At 33.5% G+C, this 20,103-nt stretch overlaps 1 protein-coding gene across 1 annotated transcript; it reads left to right on the top strand.

The window, feature by feature from the left end:
- Window positions 1-12,640: 12,640 nt before the first annotated feature.
- LOC126750682 (uncharacterized) lies at window positions 12,641-17,750 on the top strand. The gene is made up of 8 exons (XM_050460360.1): window positions 12,641-12,773; window positions 14,458-14,815; window positions 14,870-14,991; window positions 15,048-15,224; window positions 15,277-15,492; window positions 15,547-15,730; window positions 17,347-17,539; window positions 17,590-17,750. Exons 1-8 carry the CDS (start codon window positions 12,731-12,733, stop codon window positions 17,725-17,727), a joined length of 1,431 nt encoding a protein of 476 aa, XP_050316317.1. The 5' UTR covers window positions 12,641-12,730; the 3' UTR covers window positions 17,728-17,750.
- Window positions 17,751-20,103: the final 2,353 nt, after the last annotated feature.

The following is a 20,103-nucleotide window of genomic DNA, read 5'->3' as shown; positions in this document are numbered from 1 at the left end:
TTAGGTGCTCTACGAGTGATTCACCTATTTTGTTCGTGTGCAAGCTTCCCCATTGTGGATATTCGCATCACAGCCAACGATCAGGGTCTTTCTATTGAATGTACAAATCTACAAATAGTCCACTGATATTCAGAGGTGATGCTTCGGCTCTGTCCCTCCAGAAAGTAGGCTAAGGCAATGACTCCTCACTTGCCTCCGTTTGAGTCCAATTCGACTAGCATCACAGCAGTGTCACCATTTATAGATTTTGTAACAGGAAAATAGGCTGTCTCACTTGGTTTGTCTGCTCCTTTGTCATAAATTACCTAGATATTTTGTACATTCAGGCCTCCTATGCGGCCTCTTGATACCTAGGTCTCGTGTATAATCCTTATGTTAATGGTGGCATCAGCAAACCTTCTGCTAATTTCAACAGATGCGGCCTTGTAATGCAGCATCATCAAGATTTGACACACTTTATTCGGTTAGGTCTGATTTGAAAGGAAAGCTCTTGTTCTCTTCTGCCAACTCCACCGCCTCTATTTGCTGAATGTTGGTAGATGATAGATTGCAGATACAAACGTTGCTTATCGCATGGTAAATGACTTTTAGGAAAAAAGCTTGCGGTATCAAGAAGAAATCTAACGTTATCCTAGTCAACCACTAACCAACACGGAAATAATGAAAGTAAAATAATTGATATGTTAACTAATATTGATCTTTATTTTTATTTTATAATCTTAATTGATGTACTAGAAGGTACTATAATGACTAATCAACCAATTGAGCGGATGTAAACTGACTGCCTGAACCCCGGAATATACCAACTGTGGCATTCCAAAATCATCTCGTCCTTTGTTTAGGTGCGACAAGGATGAAGCGAGCGGAGGTACACTTTACGACATCTTTCGGAATAATGGTCTACCAATTATATAAGGTCTCGCGGCTAGGAAGTTAGTCAAGTTTAAAAATTGGTGCAACTTTTAAGTCGAAATACTTAGTAGAAAATAAATACCGCGTATGTGTGTAATACATGAGTTGACTGTTCAGGTAGTGTTTTAATTTACACCTAAATGAACAGTAAAAACGGTCCAATACGAAATCTAGTAATTAATAATCTGACCCTTCTTCACTATTTTTGTTGGATCCATGACGACCGCTAGGATAGCCAAAAATTTAATTCGGAGATACGACTCAAATTATTGCTAGCTTATGAGTACCAAATAATCTGAATAACGACTCTATATATCTACTGACAGGTTAGTTTTAGTAATTTATTAAAAAGGTCTCACGACTGACCCACTAGATCAGGAAAAACAACTTAATTCATAGATTTAATTCTTACTTCTACAACGATAGCACGATATTTTGGAATTTTAAGGTTGATTGTGACACCTAAAAGATCTAACTACAATTACATTGTAAATATTTCACATTATACATATAATGTCACATAAGATGAAATATCTGCCTAGATTTAATCAAAAGAGAACAAGAAACCAGAATCCAACACACTCACTTCCATTTAAAATACTGAAAATGAATCTTAGTCTTTATCTGATAAAACCCAAAGTGAAAATACCTTTCTGTCCGATACCATCATAGAATATTCCTCAATAAACGCCAGTTTAAGCTTTAGAAAGTGAAGCGTTGCCATTTACCACTAGGGATTCCTCTTACGATATCTTCGATTGTTCGCTTTTAGATGCGACCCAAGAGGCACACAAAGGTCAAACTCGTTACTTGGAATTGCTGAATTTACTTCGTGAGAAGATAAATCGCAATCGGTAGTTTATATAACCGGGTTAGATGCGATACCTAAATATTGGTTCGCGTTTGCTTGAGAGTTTTCAAAAAATCCCGATCTCAGTGACAACAATGCTTAATTTCACTTCGTTTTTACTTGTTTTAAATCAATTATTTAACGAATTTAGTAATTTTATAGAAAGCATGTGAAGCTCGGCACTTAAGTGCATCACGAAAGTGAAAGGATCTTCCTATATTAGATTTTATTGTAATCAGATCATCTTGAGATCTCGGTATGATTTAATTGGGTAGGAGTTACGTGAGCGTTGCGTTTTACAAAATATCGAGTAAGCAACAAGATTCATTTTCATTTAAAGACATTCCATTAGCTTTTGGGGCGATTTAGGGTGCAAAATACAAAATTGTATATTAAGTGGCTGTCCTTTATACTGTTGATTTCCGTCTTACAATCTCCACGATAAAGTAACAAATGGTAATTTATTATTGTAACGATTGTGACGAAAAAAGCAGCTGATTCTGCGTTATTTCGGAATAAAACAAATGATACATCGCACGACGTCTCGAAGCTTGGCGAGAATCCTTCGGAACAGCGCGAGTGTGCTGCCGAGTATATAAGGAGCCGCATGATCGATAGTTGTCATTTTAGTGAAGTACAGTTAGGAATATTGTAGAACTGCTATTTCTTTAGCGTTGTCGTCATTTAGGAATTTGTTCTTTACTTAATGAATATTTGCTTAGTTCTCACTATTTATCTCAAAAAAACTATACTTCTGGATCAAGCTGTTACTTGTACACTATTATGTATAATGATATTACTAGAATCTTTTTCTTTATTAAGAATTATGAAAATAAGAACGCCTAAGAAGAATCGATCTTTTTATAAAGTTTCTCGTTCCTTTTTCATTCATTTTAAATTTTTTCCAAAAGAATAATAGGTATGAGTAAACTTGTCAAACAGGTCACAATCACAAAATGAAATAATCAGCAAAAACATTAACAGAATACATGTTTAATAATTGAAGAAGATATAATTCATTTACCTCATTGGCATAAATAGCAAGAGAATCCTATGAAAAACCACTTAAAAGTAGGTCTGGATAAGCACCTCACTTGGAAGGAATAAATTATCTAATGTTACCAAAACCACTTCAAAGTGAAGCCTAGCTGCAACTCGGTAGAAAGCAAGCATCAAACCACAATTAAGCTGTACAAAGCTAATATTAGCTCACACATAAGTGATGTCAGGTCATAAGATAAAGAGAGAGAAGCAAATCAGCAAATTAGAATAGATCTCTGAAAAAGATTTGTTTATTAAAGTTCAAAAACTGAGAGAAATATCTAACCCCAATAAAGAGACAAGAGAGAATTCTCACAAGAGAACTCACGAACATTTATTCCAAGTAATGATGAGAGTATATGTAAGTATATGAGTATCTAAAGAAATTCTGATGCAAACTTAACTAACTATTTAACTCAGCAAGAAACAGATCATAACAATGAAGGATCAGGTCCAACCAGTATTCATCTTTTAGAACATTAAAAGGCCTTTCAATGTTTTAAGATTCATCTCCATAGGAAAAAAGTCTAAAATCTATTTTTACACCTAGTGAAGCTTTATAAATATATATTAAGAGATAGCCAAGCGAGACTCTTGAAAGAAACGCCTTCCATTAGAGGAAGTTTATGATATGGTGGCCAATAACTTGGCAAGCCTAAATTACAGAAATAAATTTATTTATTTTATTTATTTATTTAAAGCAGTACAGCCCAACAGTATATCCATTTAATAGGCAATATAAATTACATACCTATATATATCTCATTATAAATGTTCAAAATATAAAGATAAACTAAGTCTAAATAGCTTATAAGTACCTAAAAAATTATTCCAAGAGAAAAAAAGAAAAAAAAAAAAAACAAGAATTTCAGAGAGAGAGGAAAGAGAAAAAAAAAACAAAAATATCATTTCAACCCGAAATATAAATCAGCTAAGCATACTAAATAGAGTACCATAACAAATGCGATACGTAAACTTTAGAATACCAAGTCGCGAATATAAGTTCATTAAGAAGTAGTAAACAACTCTGTAAAAACTTTAATTAAATTATTACGTGAGCAAACAAATAGATCACAGAATGGCGTTATTTTGTTTGAATTGTCTGACATTACGTATAAGGGTGAACTTAACATTACATTTGTCCTGGCCCCTGGGCAATAAAATAAGTTTGTGTTTCTTGAGTTGAGACGCGGCACAGAAAAATTTAGATTCTCTAGTAGCTCAGGACAATCAACTTTCCCATGCAATATTTTATGCACCAACAAGACCGACGATATATTTCTTCTAATTTCAAGAGGTTCCACGGAAAAGCGAGTTAGGAGAGTTTCGTAAGAGATTCCCTGAGGAGGATAAAATCCGTCAGCCTTAAAGGAAAGATACTTTAAAAATTTTCTCTGTATTTTTTCGATAGAATATTTATGAACCTGGTAGTAAGGGTTCCACACTATAGAAGCATATTCCAATTTAGAACGTAAAAGAGCAAAATATAAGTTTTTTAAGGCTTCTATGTTACTGAAACCTCGACAGTTTCGCACAATAAATCCAAAGACTCTACTAGCACTGTTTGATATATTATCTATCTGGTTCACAAAGGTAAGCTTATTATCAAACACCACACCCAAATCACTGATTGATGAACATCGAGTAAGTTTAGTGGAAAGGGTGTAATCGAATTCGATTACATTTTTCCTTCTAGAAAAGGACACCACCTTACACTTGGACACATTTAGATTTAACCTGTTTTCATCACACCACAGACTTACACACCTCAAATCGTTCTGCAAAGACATGCAATCAGTAGTATTGGTTACAGAAGAATAGATTTTTAGATCATCAGCAAATAAGAGCTTTTGTTGATCTAGTTTATCACTTAAGTCATTGATAAATAAGAGAAAAAATAATGGACCTAAATTAGATCCTTGGGGAACCCCCGATGACGCAGTATATTTATAGGAACAGAAACCCCGTTGACAGACATATTGCTTTCTATTTAAGAGATAGCTCTTAAAAAGAATCAAGGAATCCGATAGAAAACCAAAACTATGAAGTTTATTTAAGAGTATATTATAAATGCTCATATAATGACCCTGGGCAAGAACTAAGACATCAATAAAGATACGACCAGAATAAGTGGTGAGAAAAGATTTACGAGTATATTTGTAGTAGCTCTAAGGTCAGAGCTGACAAGCTAGAAGAGAAAGAGATGTATTGCAGTTTATTGGATATCCAGTTTGTACAGTATAACTTGGTGAGAAGCACACTAATTAAGCCAGTAACCGGCATAAATCCTATGGGTTTTGGTTAAAGTTTAAGCATCACTCAAGTTTGAATTGAAGATGTAATGGAATAAATGTACGAGTTTCTTTACTACAACTATTGTGTCGATGAATTAAGAATTGACAGATAGCATCAACGAGATTCCTTAAACAGAAGTCATCATTCATGTCAGTTATCTGTAGTTGTAAGGTATTTTTTTAAATTCAATATACATTAGAAGTTCTTTCTAGAATTACCAATATTTTCGAATTACTGTTACGAAGTTTCGAAGGGTTATACAAATTCCTTGAAATATTTCATCGTATGTTTTGTAACCGATTTTCAAATTGTTTGTATCTGGTTTTCTCACCTGCTTTCGATTGGGCTTCACTGTTTTACCTTCTGCAGAAAAAGGTGATTTATTCGAAAATATTTGCGTACTGATTATAGTCTTCGTTATTAAGATACCGTTTGGCCTTGTGCTTATTTTCTTTGACTGCTTATAAATCATTTTCTTTGATTCAGCCTGCATCGGAGTTATAGCCATACTTTATTTCGACTAGTTATTTGAAGTGGTTTATGGTAGAGCTTGGTTTTATTTATATTGAACCTAAGACACTGACTATAATAGTGACTTAGGTGGGCATCCAGCTTTGGGTGGTAGCCAAATTAAAGCAAGTAAAAGCTGGGTATACAAAAACAAATACAAAGTATAGGTTATCCAGGTAAAATAGGAGTCATGCAAACTATGGCCTCAGCATCACCATCTCCGCCACTCTACTTGATCGAAGCCACAGCGGATGGATACATAACAGGTAACTTAATTTTTTAGAGTCAAGTTAATCACAGGAAGTCAAAGAATCCGGACTATCTGTGAGATTACGAAGATAAAACAGTCGAAATGATGTCGGATATCATGATTTCTAAGATCCAGCAACCACAGGATCAAAACCCACAGAGGCGCAAGAACTAGAATATTTGAAGAAAAAGTGTCTGAGAAGAAATGTTCCATTTATCAACAGACATTCTTGCAATACTCAAATGTGCAAGAGAAAAAAATAGAAGAGCCTATAATCACAAGCAAATAATAATAATAATATTTGCCTGACAGATAGCCCTAAAGCACTTGCTAACCCTAGGGTAATATCGAAGCTACTATGGAACGAAAGAGGTCATTCATATTCTCAAAGAGTAATACTGAGAACAACTACAGGATTTCATATGGGATACATGGTAATTAAGCACACCTTGATTGAATTGATGTGTTCAACGGAGACCTGACTGACCTGTGGCAAAAGGAACCTGCATATGTGGCAAATAGATCCTGTGTCGTTAGAAGTAATACATATTTGGGAAGACCTGTACAGTACAGGCTAGTGCTGGTTTGTTTATAACAGATAAATAATAGGGTGAGTACTATAGGTCTACCTAGAAATAAAGGTAAAAACCCCACCGCCTAGATCCAATTTTCGAAGTGAATATAATTTATTTGTCACCTAACATATCAGGAAACTTGACATTAATTAAAAATATGAACATCCTGATAAAAATGAAGTTTGATCTAGCTTAGTTCCTCTGTAATTTAAAATTGCGTTCCTTCGAATGCAATCATCACGATAATCTCATAAATTATACCTCCATAAAGATAAGTATAAATTAATCAAACTTGTTTTTTGAGTCATGCGGAATGATGCGGCTTATTAAAAATCGTAATACTACATGCGGAACTATGTTAAAAAAAAAACAATGATGAGTAAAACCCAAGGTGACGACGAAAACAGATAAAAAAAAACTAATTTAGTCAAGGTTAGTCTTTTAATGGTGTTTATTGTGAAGAGATGCTGTAAAAGCTATACTTAGACAGTAATTAACGAACCCGATCGTATACGTTTTATGAGGCTTGAATACTTAATTCGGATACAAAAATTTATAGTAATCAACATTAGTATTTTGGTGTTGTTGTCGACTTTAAAACATTTTTCACCTTGATAAGTAGTTTCTTTATCGGTGATGAAGACATGTGATTAGAATTGATATTACTTAGAATTTTCGTCTTTTGTTCCATTCAATGGAGCAAATTTTCAATACTTGATAATGCTTGAATAATCATATTACCAGATTTATGGTCACTGCCTCAAAGTCAATAAGCAAATGGTCCTTTCTCGCTTATTCATGTGTTCAATTAAAATAATTAATGTCTCAAATTGAAATTAGTATGACTCACAAACCTAAATGGATATCAGTACGTTGATCAGTTAAAAATAGAATGCATAAGACAATAGAAATGCGTGGTCAAACAACCGTATAAACATAATTAAAAAGAGACAATATCATGGGCAGCATTACCAGTTTAGGTAACCTTTTTGGCTTGGTTTACACAAGTACACCTACGTTTTAGAAAATGATTTACGGATTAATGTTTCAGTTGAAATCATTTCGTATTCCTATCTTGTATATGCGAAATAGTAAATTTAAATTATATTCGAATAATAGATAACAGTAATGGAGTGAGATTTAATTATTTTTTTAAAAAACAATTCATAAGAAACATTTTAAAAATAATTTACAGTACATTAAATCAACTTCAAAAATCAAATTGGAATCAAATCGGACAATGATTAATTGTTTTCTTAACCCTGGTTATGTCCAAAACTTAAAAAGGATCATTTGGGTCATCTTGTATAACCTAAATATTCATATTAAAATAAATTTACTAAAACCTCTACATATTCTCAAACCTATTAAGTCACAATTTGGAATAATTTACGTGTAAACTTGTCAACTCGCGCACGTTGAGTTTGAGAATAGGGGATTGGGTCCGCGTATTGAATATTTGGTACTCGCGGTGTAAACTAGGCTAATGAATCAAATAAGTATGCATTTAATAAGGAATTTTGGTAATTGGTTTATTTCGTTTTTTTAAAGCAATACGATGTTTTAAAAATCATGAAATTTAGATTTTTCAATTAATTATTTAATAACTACTTGTTTACTTTTGAAACCCCATAACTTTCATAAGTTTATGTTGTTTAACCAGTTAGCAGCCCATCAGAGCAAACTTTTTGCCTTCAATTTTCTCGAAAACCATCGTTCTGGGCGATGTGCAACAAGAGTACCTTTTTTGTAGGAAAAAGTATGTAGTTTTTAAAAAATGAACCCGCGTTGCGAAGAAAATAACCTAAAAAAAGTTATTCACGAATTAACCCCCTACCCTTGCAAAAACTACCCTTTCCGATTTTCCAAATTATTTTTCAGTATCACCATTTGATTTTGGGTCAAAATTTATGGCAGAGGATTTTTTTTCGAAATTTTATCTCGTTTTTTAAGCCTACAATTTCAAAAAACCGTTTTTTAAATTTACCCTTTCAGTGCCCCTAACTCCCTTAATATGCATTTTCCACCCTAGAGTTATAGGAACTTTTTTTAAAATTTTTAGGAGTACTATCACCCCCCGAATTTTTTTACACCATTTCAATGACACCCTGTATACAAAAGAAACAATTCCTATAAAGAGAAGCGCAAGAGAGGAGACAAAACAACTCGGAATGAAGCAGCAGAAACAAGAGAAGCATTGGAAGAAGAGTCTTTCCGTTCTTCTAATATTATTTTTATAGTGTAATACACATAAGTAGAAACAGCATATTTCTTTGCAAGTGTGATTTGCTGAAAAAGTGCGATTGCAAATCCTTGTTTGTTTTAGAACGAGTATAATACTGATGGTCTAGTTCCCTAAAAATATCTTTAACCTTTCTGTAGTAACAAAGACATGCACTCACAAACAATCCTCTTAAATTTAGTACATTTAGTTCTGTTTAGGACTTAAAATATTAACGCTAGACTAAGAATTATACTGGGAATATTCTTGGGTTATTTTTTAATGGGTTTGCAGCTTTCTTAAAAATGATAAACACAGCTTGCATAATACTAAATTAAATTTAAAATTGGCGCGTGCAAAATGGCAGTTCCATAGACACGCGCAGTTTCCGCGTATATGCGGATGTATGAACTCGCAGCAAAAAAGTCTTTTGGTTTTGCCATTTATTAATTTTTTTCTTATATAATCAAATACAGTCCATTCATAAACAAGTTCCGAATAAAGGTTGATTGTAGGATATTGATTGCTTTTGCTTAGGATAATCTTAAGTATTTTATTTTGGCATACTTTTAACATTTGCATGGCATTATCATTCAGACCACCCCGAATTACTAAGCAATATTTTAAAATTGATTCTACTAGTGAAGTATATACTATTTTTAGTGTTTTCTTATCTAAAATATTACGAAGCTGATCTTAGTTTTACAACTAAGATTTGCGTGGAACATTTAAATAGCAAATATAACACGTACTAAAGAAATAAATCAAAGGAAAATAACACAAAGTCTCGGTCTCAAAAAATTCTTTAATTTGTTAGAGTGATGACACGTGTTTCGCTCCTAAGAGCATCATCAGACCTAAAAAATAATGTAAACAAAACCAAATAAAATTACAAAAAGACCTTAAAGTAAAACAAAAAAGTATACCTCAAGAAGGTTAAAAACACGCCCGACTGGGTCAAATATACACACACACTGAACGGTAAAATATAAGTTTAAAAAACTGACGTCACAAATATATAAAAAACAATAACATAGAACTTGAATACAAGAAAATAATAAAAAAGTAAAAAGGAACTATAGAGATTTGAACCCACAACCTTGCAGCAAGACTGTTACCGTTTGCTGCGTTGACCGCTAGGCCACACCGTTCATGCGATAGCTCGAAAAGAAAGGAGGGGACTACAAGATGTTATTAAAAATGAGTCCCAAGTCAAAATTGAACACGTCGTTAATCTCTAGCTTCTCTAGAAGATCCAGCTTTTTGCCCTTCTGGCAGTCATGAACCACTGCCACATTATTGGGGTTGGAAAAATTATGACCTGTTGACAATAAATGATTGGCAAACGCTGACTTGGTCTCGACAGTATCGATCGCTTAAAACTTGTTCACCAGACCTAGATGTTCTTGTACCTATGTTGAAATTTTCCTCCCGGACTGTCCCACATAAATCGTAGGGCAATCAGCACAATGCAAACTATAAACTCCCGATTTCGAAAGCGGATCTGGCTTATCCAATGGTTTAACCAAATTTCGCTTTACGGAATTAGAAGTCTTAAAAGCGATTGAGGTGTTAAAAGGTTTAAAGAATTTCGCCACCCCCTGGGAAATACCTCCAAAGTAAGTTAAACATCTAAAATTTTTATTATTACGTTCCCTTTCCTCCTGATGTACAATGTGGTACGAAAGTTTGTACTTAAAAAACTTAAAATATAGTTTTTTGAAACTTGATAGAGGAAAGTTATTGTTGATTGCAATAGATTGTAATATATTGTACTCTTTTTTAAAGGCTACATTGGAGAGATGTAAATTAAATAATCTATAGAAGAATGAGTTAAATGCAGCAAACTTGTGTTGGCCAGGAAAATTAAATTGGATAATATTATTCATAGCGGATGGTTTTCTGTAAACTTCAAAAGTTATTCCATTGTTGTACCTAGTCAGAAGTAAATCCAAAAATGGTACGTACTAAAGAACCGACGACATGTTAAAATGTCGCGGAAACATCCCACATACAGACATTAAAAAAAGGCGACATGCCTGAAACATTTCTGATACATCTGTAAGTAAATAGGGTCATTGATGGTCTCTTTCTATTATCACAAGTAAATGGTTTAGTCTGTTCTGGGGCCGTATTTTTGAAACCATTCGACTTTGATTCGCATACGAAATTAGAGGATTTCTCACGAAAAATCGATATTCGTATTTTCGACCGCTTCGTATGCGAACATTTTCGCATGCGGTGTCTCGAATGGGTATATACCATTCGAATTTCAAAGTTCGTGTGCGATTCTGCCGCTTGTCTTGTTTCGATTTTAAACTAGCTTTGTTTTTTTTCTTAATTTGTGAGTTGGTTAAGTTTTTTTGTAGTGTTTTCTTGTTGTTTATTGGAAAAAAAATAAGAATAATCAAATAGCAAGATTAAACAATATTGTGCAAAGAAAAGTCGTCGATGCACTGGAAGAGACTAAAACTCTGGCAGATAGAAGGAATAGGATGTACTCTTCATTTCTTGACCCATTTGAAATGTATTCAGATTCTCAATGTAATAATATAGATTAAACAATCCTATTACGATAGAATGATTAAGCCTATTACAATGATGTGCTCTTTATGTGCTCCAGAGACTGTGTAAGTGTGTAATCTGTCCGCTAGTTTTATCCACAAGGCTTGTGCAGTTTTAGCCGAAAAATTTTGGGTGAATTTGCCCGACTTTAATTCCGGGTGCTCTTCCATAAATGAAATTAGTTCTTTCTTTCGCTCGCTCGACACAAAACCGCAATATTTTTTATTTTTTGAATTCATTTAAAAAAAAAAGTCAATTCGCAAAAACCCAAGAAACGCCATGAAAAAACCTCAAAATTCCCTGATGTTTTTAAACTTAAATTTTAGGTTAGGTTAAATCTTTATCGTCTTCATCCCGGTTGACACGGCCTCCAATTGCACTCGACTTTGCTACGTTGCCACTACATTTCATGTTCGCATGCGAATGAAATTTCGAGTGCTGTTCAAAAATGCACTTTTTAATTCGTGTGCGAATTTTGCCGCTCGACTTTGTTCGCATTCGAAGATTTTCGCATGGTTTCGAAAATACGGCCCCTGTACTCTTCCTTTAGATCTACAGTTTAACTATTACCTCCCAATTAGGTTTGTTATATTTCACTTATTTCACAAAAAAAACCAATATGCGTAAGCCAGGATTCGAACTTGAGATAACATGATCACACAATAAGTAGCTAACTCATGAAGTATCAGATTCACTTCTAGGAAGCAATTTTTAATATCTCTAATGGACAGTATCAAATCAGAAAAAAACAGCTTAAACTGCTCCGATGGAAGTTCACAAGGACACTAAGACCAGCATTATTTTTTTATGGATATGGTAAGCTCTGCAGCTTTTAGGTTGTATATTTTATAGGCTGTATGGTACAACTACAGGCAGCTGTCAGACACATCAATCTATGTAAATTATAAACACTTTTATTTGGAATTAGAAGATATAATAGAGGTACTTCTAAAACTCTCTTTCTTGCATCCCGAGGCTTATAATTGGAACTAAAGCAGATGGATAAAACGCACCATGTGAATACAACTTTTTGGTAATCCAATACTACACTTAAATGCTCCTCATTTATTTATCAATATGAAAATCTCCATTAAACGTACTGTAATTTAAAAGCTAAGTAATAGGTAATGTACTCTTAATAACAGCCAGCATGTCTTAGGAAGGAAACAATTTGTATAACTAATAAGTACTAAAACCACAGATCCTGTTCTGGGAACCATAACAAGGATTCGCAAAGCTAATAATATTCATTTTGAAACCGCATTAAGATGATTTATAATGCCATTTACCTTTTGGTGTTAAATATTGTGACGTTTAAGCCGCATCCGTATTAATTAACTGTACGTTGGCAGCAAAAGAAATTCAGGAGGATTAAACTAATCATTAATTGCATTGAAATTTGATCCTTGGATCCGCCTACAGGGATCATATTTCTGTAAAAATTTGTAATTTGTAAATCGATTTTAGTGTGAACAGTTGGTTCAATAGTTAGTGACAAAAAGTGTTTTGTTATGAAGTTAGTAGGAGCTGTACTAAGTTTGTTTATTTTGGCAGGTAATTTATGAGAGATTTTTTATATCATTGTTTTAATATTGTATCCAGTATAAAAGACCTGATAGCACTATTAAAACTGAATTGCCAAAACCTTAAATACTCGAGTGTAATTATGAAAATACGACCTGGAACTACTAAATAAAAAAAATGATGTGATAAAGGTATCACAATGCTAAAATATATTTGGGTATTGAATTTTAACTATAGCTGATGTATTTTGAAGCCAATGAATTATATCAGACTAAACTCCCGATTGGCACTAATATAACTTATACATATATTTTTCAATCTCTATAGAACCAGTATCTCACTCTTCTTGTGCGGAAATCTCGCAAAATTGCTGAGATCATTTAATATTTTAAGCATTGCTTAATTTCACTAATTTAACAGATAGTTCAAAGCAACTATAGAAAGTACAAAAGCATCAGAACAACTCATACAGCGACAATGGAGGTGCTGCTGGACTTCCGCCAACCCACATCTTAGACATAGAAGTAGAATTAAAGAAAATTAAGACGTCTAATGAATCTTTGTTATGTCAGACCAATTTATTTCTCAATACTACTTCAACAGATATTTTTCTGTAAAAATCACAGACAGAAAGGATTGCGACGATGGTACTCTAATAAAAGCAGACGTAGTCTCAATATTCAACATTAGAACAGCGAACTAGCCATTAAGGCAATCAAGTCCCATAAAGTCAAATCCAAACTTTAGTACTGTTTCAGTGTCTAAAGTATAATCATGCCTACTAAACTAACTCTATTATGAAGGCTAAGAAGAGAAGACAAGCTATCCAGGAAAATCACAAGCATATTCTGTAAGCTCTGTCAGCAGAAGGAAAAAGCCTCTGATGTCTCAACATATATGTGGTCAGTGTGAAGTATTATCCATTGAGAGTTTGGGGGATCAGAAGCCAGAACTTTAACTTGAACTTTGAAGTCTCAAAAAGACAGGTCCAGGTAAAGAACTCTAATACAGGAGTTGCTACAATAAATCTCTAAAGGTTGCTTTAGTGAACCAATTTCGTGTATAAATCCAATTAAAATCTTCCTACATGTTTCAGACATATAACATGTCCATCATCAGGGATCTATAAAGAATCAAGGTATTAAAAATAACTTACACAAATTGAGGTTTTTTTTTAAATACATATAAAAAGCTATGGTGCCTTTGGCAATGTCAAAAGGTTAAAACCACTAACAATGAATAAAAATGGTATCTACAATAATGACAAAAAAAGGCTTAATTAATTAACGAATAAACAATTGGACGTTGAAGACAAGAAACTTACATTAAGATGCATGAGAAATGAACTAAAACTGGATCTACACAAACATTAAAATCACATGATTACAACACTACAATAATTGTTATGTCAACAAGAACTAAGAACAAAACAACCATATAAATTTTCAAAAATTTCGCGCCTTATTTAAAATATGGTACCTGTAATTTATAAAAATAGATAAGTTGGATACAGATAGCAGTACTAGAAATGATATTTATGAATGTTTTGACTCTTTAATATGAAAGAATGAAAAGGCGTTATAAATTAGCATTAAAATTTAATGAATTAAAAAAAAATGTCTTAATGACTAATTTTAGTAACTCTCCTTAGGCACAATACACATTACCTTTATTACACCTTCTCAAATAACCATATTCGTATTTCTTCTGATAGTTTTATTCAAGCCAACCCTATCGGACCTCAAAGCATGGGTTTATTCAAACGATATTTTAAATCATAACAACTGGATTAACAAAGCAGATTGCCTGGGTCTGGAATTCCCCGAAGAAGGGACCTGGAGCTACGAAACAAAAATGGAAATTCGACTGAAAAGTATCACGTTACCTATAAATGGAGAAATATCTTTGGATACCGACATTTCTATAGACTTTGATGAAGCAAGCAAAGAAGAAATTAATTGTGTCACACTAAAGTCCATTAACCATGCATCTTGGTTGAATATGAATGGTTGGAACAGCACTGATGAACCAGACAATCCGGCTGTTCCATATGTCTATAGAATACCCACTAGGTAAGTCCAAATTGTCTTTTGAAAAATAGCAGATTTACCTGAATTCACTTTTAGATTCGATGAGGTAGTCATTCCAGATGGATCTTTAACTAATATTGACTTGGATGGAGCAATATTTAAAAGTCTCATGTATGGCTCCAAAAAAATCTCAACAGAAAATGCTTATTCATTAAATGGTACAGTGTTTATTATTTTAATGAAATTTAATTTAAATATGAAATATTTATTACAGCTAATATTGGAGATTATAAAATCACAAATGTAGAATGTACAGATCCCACTGGTTGTGGTCAAAGATTAAGCACCACACAAGTATGGAAATTATGCGAATCCGTTAGTGACGTAACTGATCCATTAAACTGCGATATGCCACTGAAACTATTGGAATTTTGTTTTATACCTAAATGCGGTAAGAAGATGCAATGAGCTAAAATTATAAGTTTCTTTGGTAAATATTGCAGGTGGTATCATAAGGGTTCAAAAATACCAACCAGGATTCTCTTTGGAAAGAATTAGACAGAAACTTAAAGAATACCAAAGCTACAGCTACGCTTACAAGTCCTTGAGTTATAGGTTCTTAGAGGAATCAAGCGAAATTCACATATTTTTTACAGAGAAACAATTTACAGGAAATAGCTTGTTGGATGCAACGGAGTTTTACCACTTAATCAAGTCAGGTAAGGCAAGTGTAAAAGAAATTAAGAATTTTAATTAGAAGTGAAACATTTCAGATGCCTCTTATTATTGTTCCGAGATAACCCTTGAACTATCAGGACCACCGCGGCAAGAGAACGCAATTCTCATCAAAAATATGTTTTCTACCATTTTCGGAAGCCTATTGTTAGTCTGTTTGATATTTGGATTGCTGTTCTTTATGTATTCGCCAGTAGCTGAAAGAGTAAATATTAGAAACCGGTGAGTTACGTTTTGTTGTTTTAGCTTAACTTAAACAGAAAAGAAAACCAGATCCAGATTCTTTGGAACTCGAAGTGCATACAAGCTATACAGGGTGTTTCAGAACTATGGGATCAAACTTCTGGGGGTTGTTCAGTGCAACAGAAGAATCCATTTGAGTATAGGAACCCATGGCCGGAAATTCGTCACTACGCCACTACGGCCCTAAGACGCGTTAAAATTTATAAAAAACATTAATTACCTAAATAGGATCTGCTGCATTTATTTTTACCTTTTGTACATGATACCATAACAACATTTTTTTTTTCAATTGATTTCAAGTTTCATATCTTGTCCCCTGTCCAAGTTAATCAGTAGTACTTTTAGTGACATTATTAGACTGTTCTAGTTTCAGTGTCTGTTTGTTCATAGTCTACTTGTGACCTGCACCACTTCTTGTACTGTTTGTAAACTGGGCAGCCCCTATCCCTTTAAATATTAACAGACTAAAATATATGACTTATTACCTTGCTTGCTAGTCACCATCCACAACTGGTGAGTGCATTTCGTAATTACTGTCACATCGTGTTGCCTCTTGCACTAGTCGAAGTCTCTTCACCATTATCGACATCCTTGAAAATCCACCTGGAATCAATGGTAGTTTGATTGGTTTTTTGGATTTGATGGCATAACTTCCCAAGTGTTATAGTGACATCCACTTCACTTTGTATTACTTCTTTCAATCCATGACTAACTGATATAGCTATTTCGTAGTTTTCTGGTATATTACCTGCAACCATATTACCATCAACAAAGCATCATCACTCTAACTCAAATCATACTCTTCAAGTTTTTTTGGAAGAATATTGCTTCGTTCATCTCTACGGTTGACATTTAACTCCTTTTCGTCACATTGAAATCTTCATCATTCAACTTTTCATGATTGACAACTTTCTTTGTTTTTGAACATGCTGCATATTCTGATTTGTCAATCAAATCTTTCATATTCGGCAACTCATCAAAGAATATATTTCTTGCAGATAAAATCTTTTTATCCATAAGCTTTCATGATTGATAACCATTGTCAGTATAGTCCACTAGATACATTTTCTTGGTTCTTGCATCCAATTTTCCCTGTCGATTTTCCACTGAAATATGATCGTATGAAGTACACCCAGAAATCACATTGAATTTTTTCAAGAAAAGTATTAAATTTATTCTCTACCAAAGCAAAATAATCTTTAAATTTATTGAGTGCCTCACGCTTGAAAATTATTAAGGTGAATTAGAATTATAAGTGGAAAAGATAGTTTTTTAACAGACTCTATGTAATGAATATCTATTGCAATGTATGGTGGACAGTAATCATATTGGTTACTATACTATTTTATTTGTCCAAACAGTCGTCTAACTATTATAAGAATGATTTTTTATGCCCTGGTCGTTTTATTCAAATGTTGATTCCTAAGCTTCTCCCAACAGAAGAATTTCCTAAGCTCTGTAATTTCTGCTTTTTAAAATGATTTTTCAAGTCATCAAGAAATTTGTCGTATTACCAAACTGGATATACTGATATATCGACGTTGTACTTCTAAGTCATGATCTTGCTGTCTTAAGTTAATAAAAAATGTGTTTAGGATTTTAGGTAGTAGGCCACTATCTACCTTCAGAATGCGATATAATAACATAGATGAAATAGCATCTGTGGTAGACGAACAATCGATGGCAGGTTCAACTGTAAATCTGAGAACTGCCTTTGAAAATCCTATGTACGATCATCTGTCCAGCTCTAGGAGTACTAGTCAAGAAACTATTACATCTGTAATAGATGTAAGTATTCAATACTCAAGGTTCTTAAATTTTGTAAAAAATATTTCTAGACACGTCAAGAGGACTTAGAAATTGAAACTAATAAAGAAGCGGATGCAGAACTACAAAAGTCAGATGTTACAACTGGAAAACCTTTGGTTGAAGATATACCTGATGATAAGGAAGATCTTTTGTTAAATGAATTGTAGATTATAATATATGCAATAATTTACCAATGCAAAATTAATGTTTTTTCTGATATTTACTCGAAACAGGAAAACGATAAAACATAATGTGGGTGTACCCTGAAACCATATCAAATGGGTACCACCCATATTCTCTAACCTTGCTCCAGATAGCCCAGACGTGTCACCGCCTCGCCCATTACAATTCGAATCTCTGACGCATTAAGCAATAATTGGCATTGTCTGATTTTCGAATTGGCATCTTACGTTATTATTAATTTATTGTGATTGGCGGGTCCTGAACTTTAGGAAATTTCACGGGTGTAGCTTTAAAAAATACCAAGGAAATTAAATGTTCATAAATTATTAATAAGATCCACGTAACCTAATTAAGTTCCGAATCAAACGTGTACCGTAAGAAGGTCGATATTTTTCATGTATATTGGATGTTACTTGACTAGCGGCCAAACCGGTCATTACCTATCTAATAATCGGGTTCTAACGGTACTATTCAAAGTCCTCTTTAAGGCATCATCACTACTGTATTACTTATGATTTATTTTCTTACATAGAGTAATTTATAGGTAGATGCATATTAAGATAATAGTCTGTGGTTTTGCAGTACTGACTGAGTAGCTAAATGATGTTTAAAAGAGACTTTTGACGTATTCAAAGTCTTTATTCAAAGATTTGTATTTCCTTCATATGCTTGTTGACTCATTACATTGTAATGAGTAATTTTTTAATAGATTACATGCACAGCATTATACCGCAAAACAATTATTCAGTTTTTTCGGTGCACTCATATTGATTGAAGTTCGAAAACTCACTGAATTATTTATTTAGGCGTGACCGGTTCAAATTATAGCGTGAGCAACAGGGAGGGATCTAAAAGATATTCTATAGAAGAGAGTAGAGTCCCAATTTAAAATTAAACTAATACAAATATAACTTATATAAATAATAAGATATCATCATTGAGTGGTTCAATTCTTTACTATGACGCTCTCTACTATATTGGAACTGAAGTAAGTGTTCTTATTGCAGATCAGTACAATATGGTCTTGTCGAGATGCATCACATCAGAGATTATACAACTACATCCTTATGTATACGCATAATTTAAAACTAGGGTGAAAGAGATAGATGAGGGGATATGACCATATGTTTTAATTTTTAGAACTCTTTATGGGCCTGTAAAACTTCCGCCATTCAAAGATAGGGTTTACAATCGACTTGACAGTCTTCTCAAAAAATATTGTGTGGATATTATTGACTGCTTCCTATTAAAATTAATCCGTAACTACCTCGGCAAGGCTTGTGCACACATACACATAATACACATAACTGGTTATTGCTTTGCCCTCTCGTCAATAAAGAACCAAATTAAAGTAATATTGCCTATCCCTTGAAGAAATCAGAGGTACGGTCTTCGTGAACTTTATTTAATCGCTACACTGGCGAAAGCTAAGAATTATCCACTACTCTTACAGATAGGGTTCATATATACTTTTCCCACTTATATATGCATACACCAGATGACTCTGCAATTTGAATCACTAATTCTTTAAATTTCCCTTAACCTCTGGCATGTTTACTACTTGATATAAAATAACATATTCTTCTATTTTAAATTCTGAATTATAATTCTAAGTCAATGTTTATGTCAGAACAAGTCCGGATTTCTGTTTCATCCACTATAGTTGCCAAACATACTGTAACGGTAATGTAAAGACAGAGAATACAGCTGATTCTCTGTCACACGACACAGGCGCATAGCGCACGACATCTCGAAGGTTGACGAGAAGCTTCCGGAACAGCGTTCTGCCGAGTATATAAGGAACCGCATCGCAGTGTACAGTGAAATAAAGTTCGAAATTTTGGCGCGAGATTTAAATAATTGTAAATAAATACTGGAACAATAAATATCTCTAGTAGTCCTGTGTGTCCGAGTCACGAACAAAAAAAACGCTACATTAAGATATATTTTCTTTATTCTCCTATGGGCACTTCAATATGGATAATATCAGTAATTTTATCCTGACTGCTTGTGAAGCACGCATCTTATTGACGTATGCTTTTCTCTGTCTAAACATTGACAATTTCGTTTTGATTATTGTATTGAGCATAGAAAACTTCTTCTTGAAGCCTCTACTAAAAAAGCGATGATTCTACCCCTAAATTCACTGACTCTAACCTAACTTCATCTGATAAGATGAAGTGTAGTCAAGAAATATGTAGTTCCATTATAGTAGAGTAATATCTCCGAACTTAATAAATATACCTGGACTGCCAATGCATATGGCCACGATACCCAAAAATGACCACTGCCTGGTGGCCGCCATTTTTATAGTGGTTGTGTCCTTTTGATGTTGGTCACTCTAAACATTTTCATTGTTG

The sequence above is a fragment of the Anthonomus grandis genome, chromosome 2 (assembly GCF_022605725.1).
Source record: "Anthonomus grandis grandis chromosome 2, icAntGran1.3, whole genome shotgun sequence".
Classification (NCBI taxonomy): Eukaryota; Metazoa; Arthropoda; class Insecta; order Coleoptera; family Curculionidae; genus Anthonomus; species Anthonomus grandis.
The sequence above is the reverse complement of the archived record's forward strand: the minus strand, read 5'-3'. Positions and strand labels throughout refer to the sequence as shown.

Coding starts and splice junctions, on each gene's coding strand:
- LOC126750682 (XM_050460360.1), top strand. CDS start 12,731: ATGAAGTTAGTAGGAGCTGTACTAAGTTTGTTTATTTTGGCAG. Junction 12,774..14,457: donor AAGTTTGTTTATTTTGGCAG/GTAATTTATGAG, acceptor TTCTTCTGATAG/TTTTATTCAAGCCAACCCTA. Junction 15,731..17,346: donor AGAGTAAATATTAGAAACCG/GTGAGTTACGTT, acceptor AAATGTGTTTAG/GATTTTAGGTAGTAGGCCAC.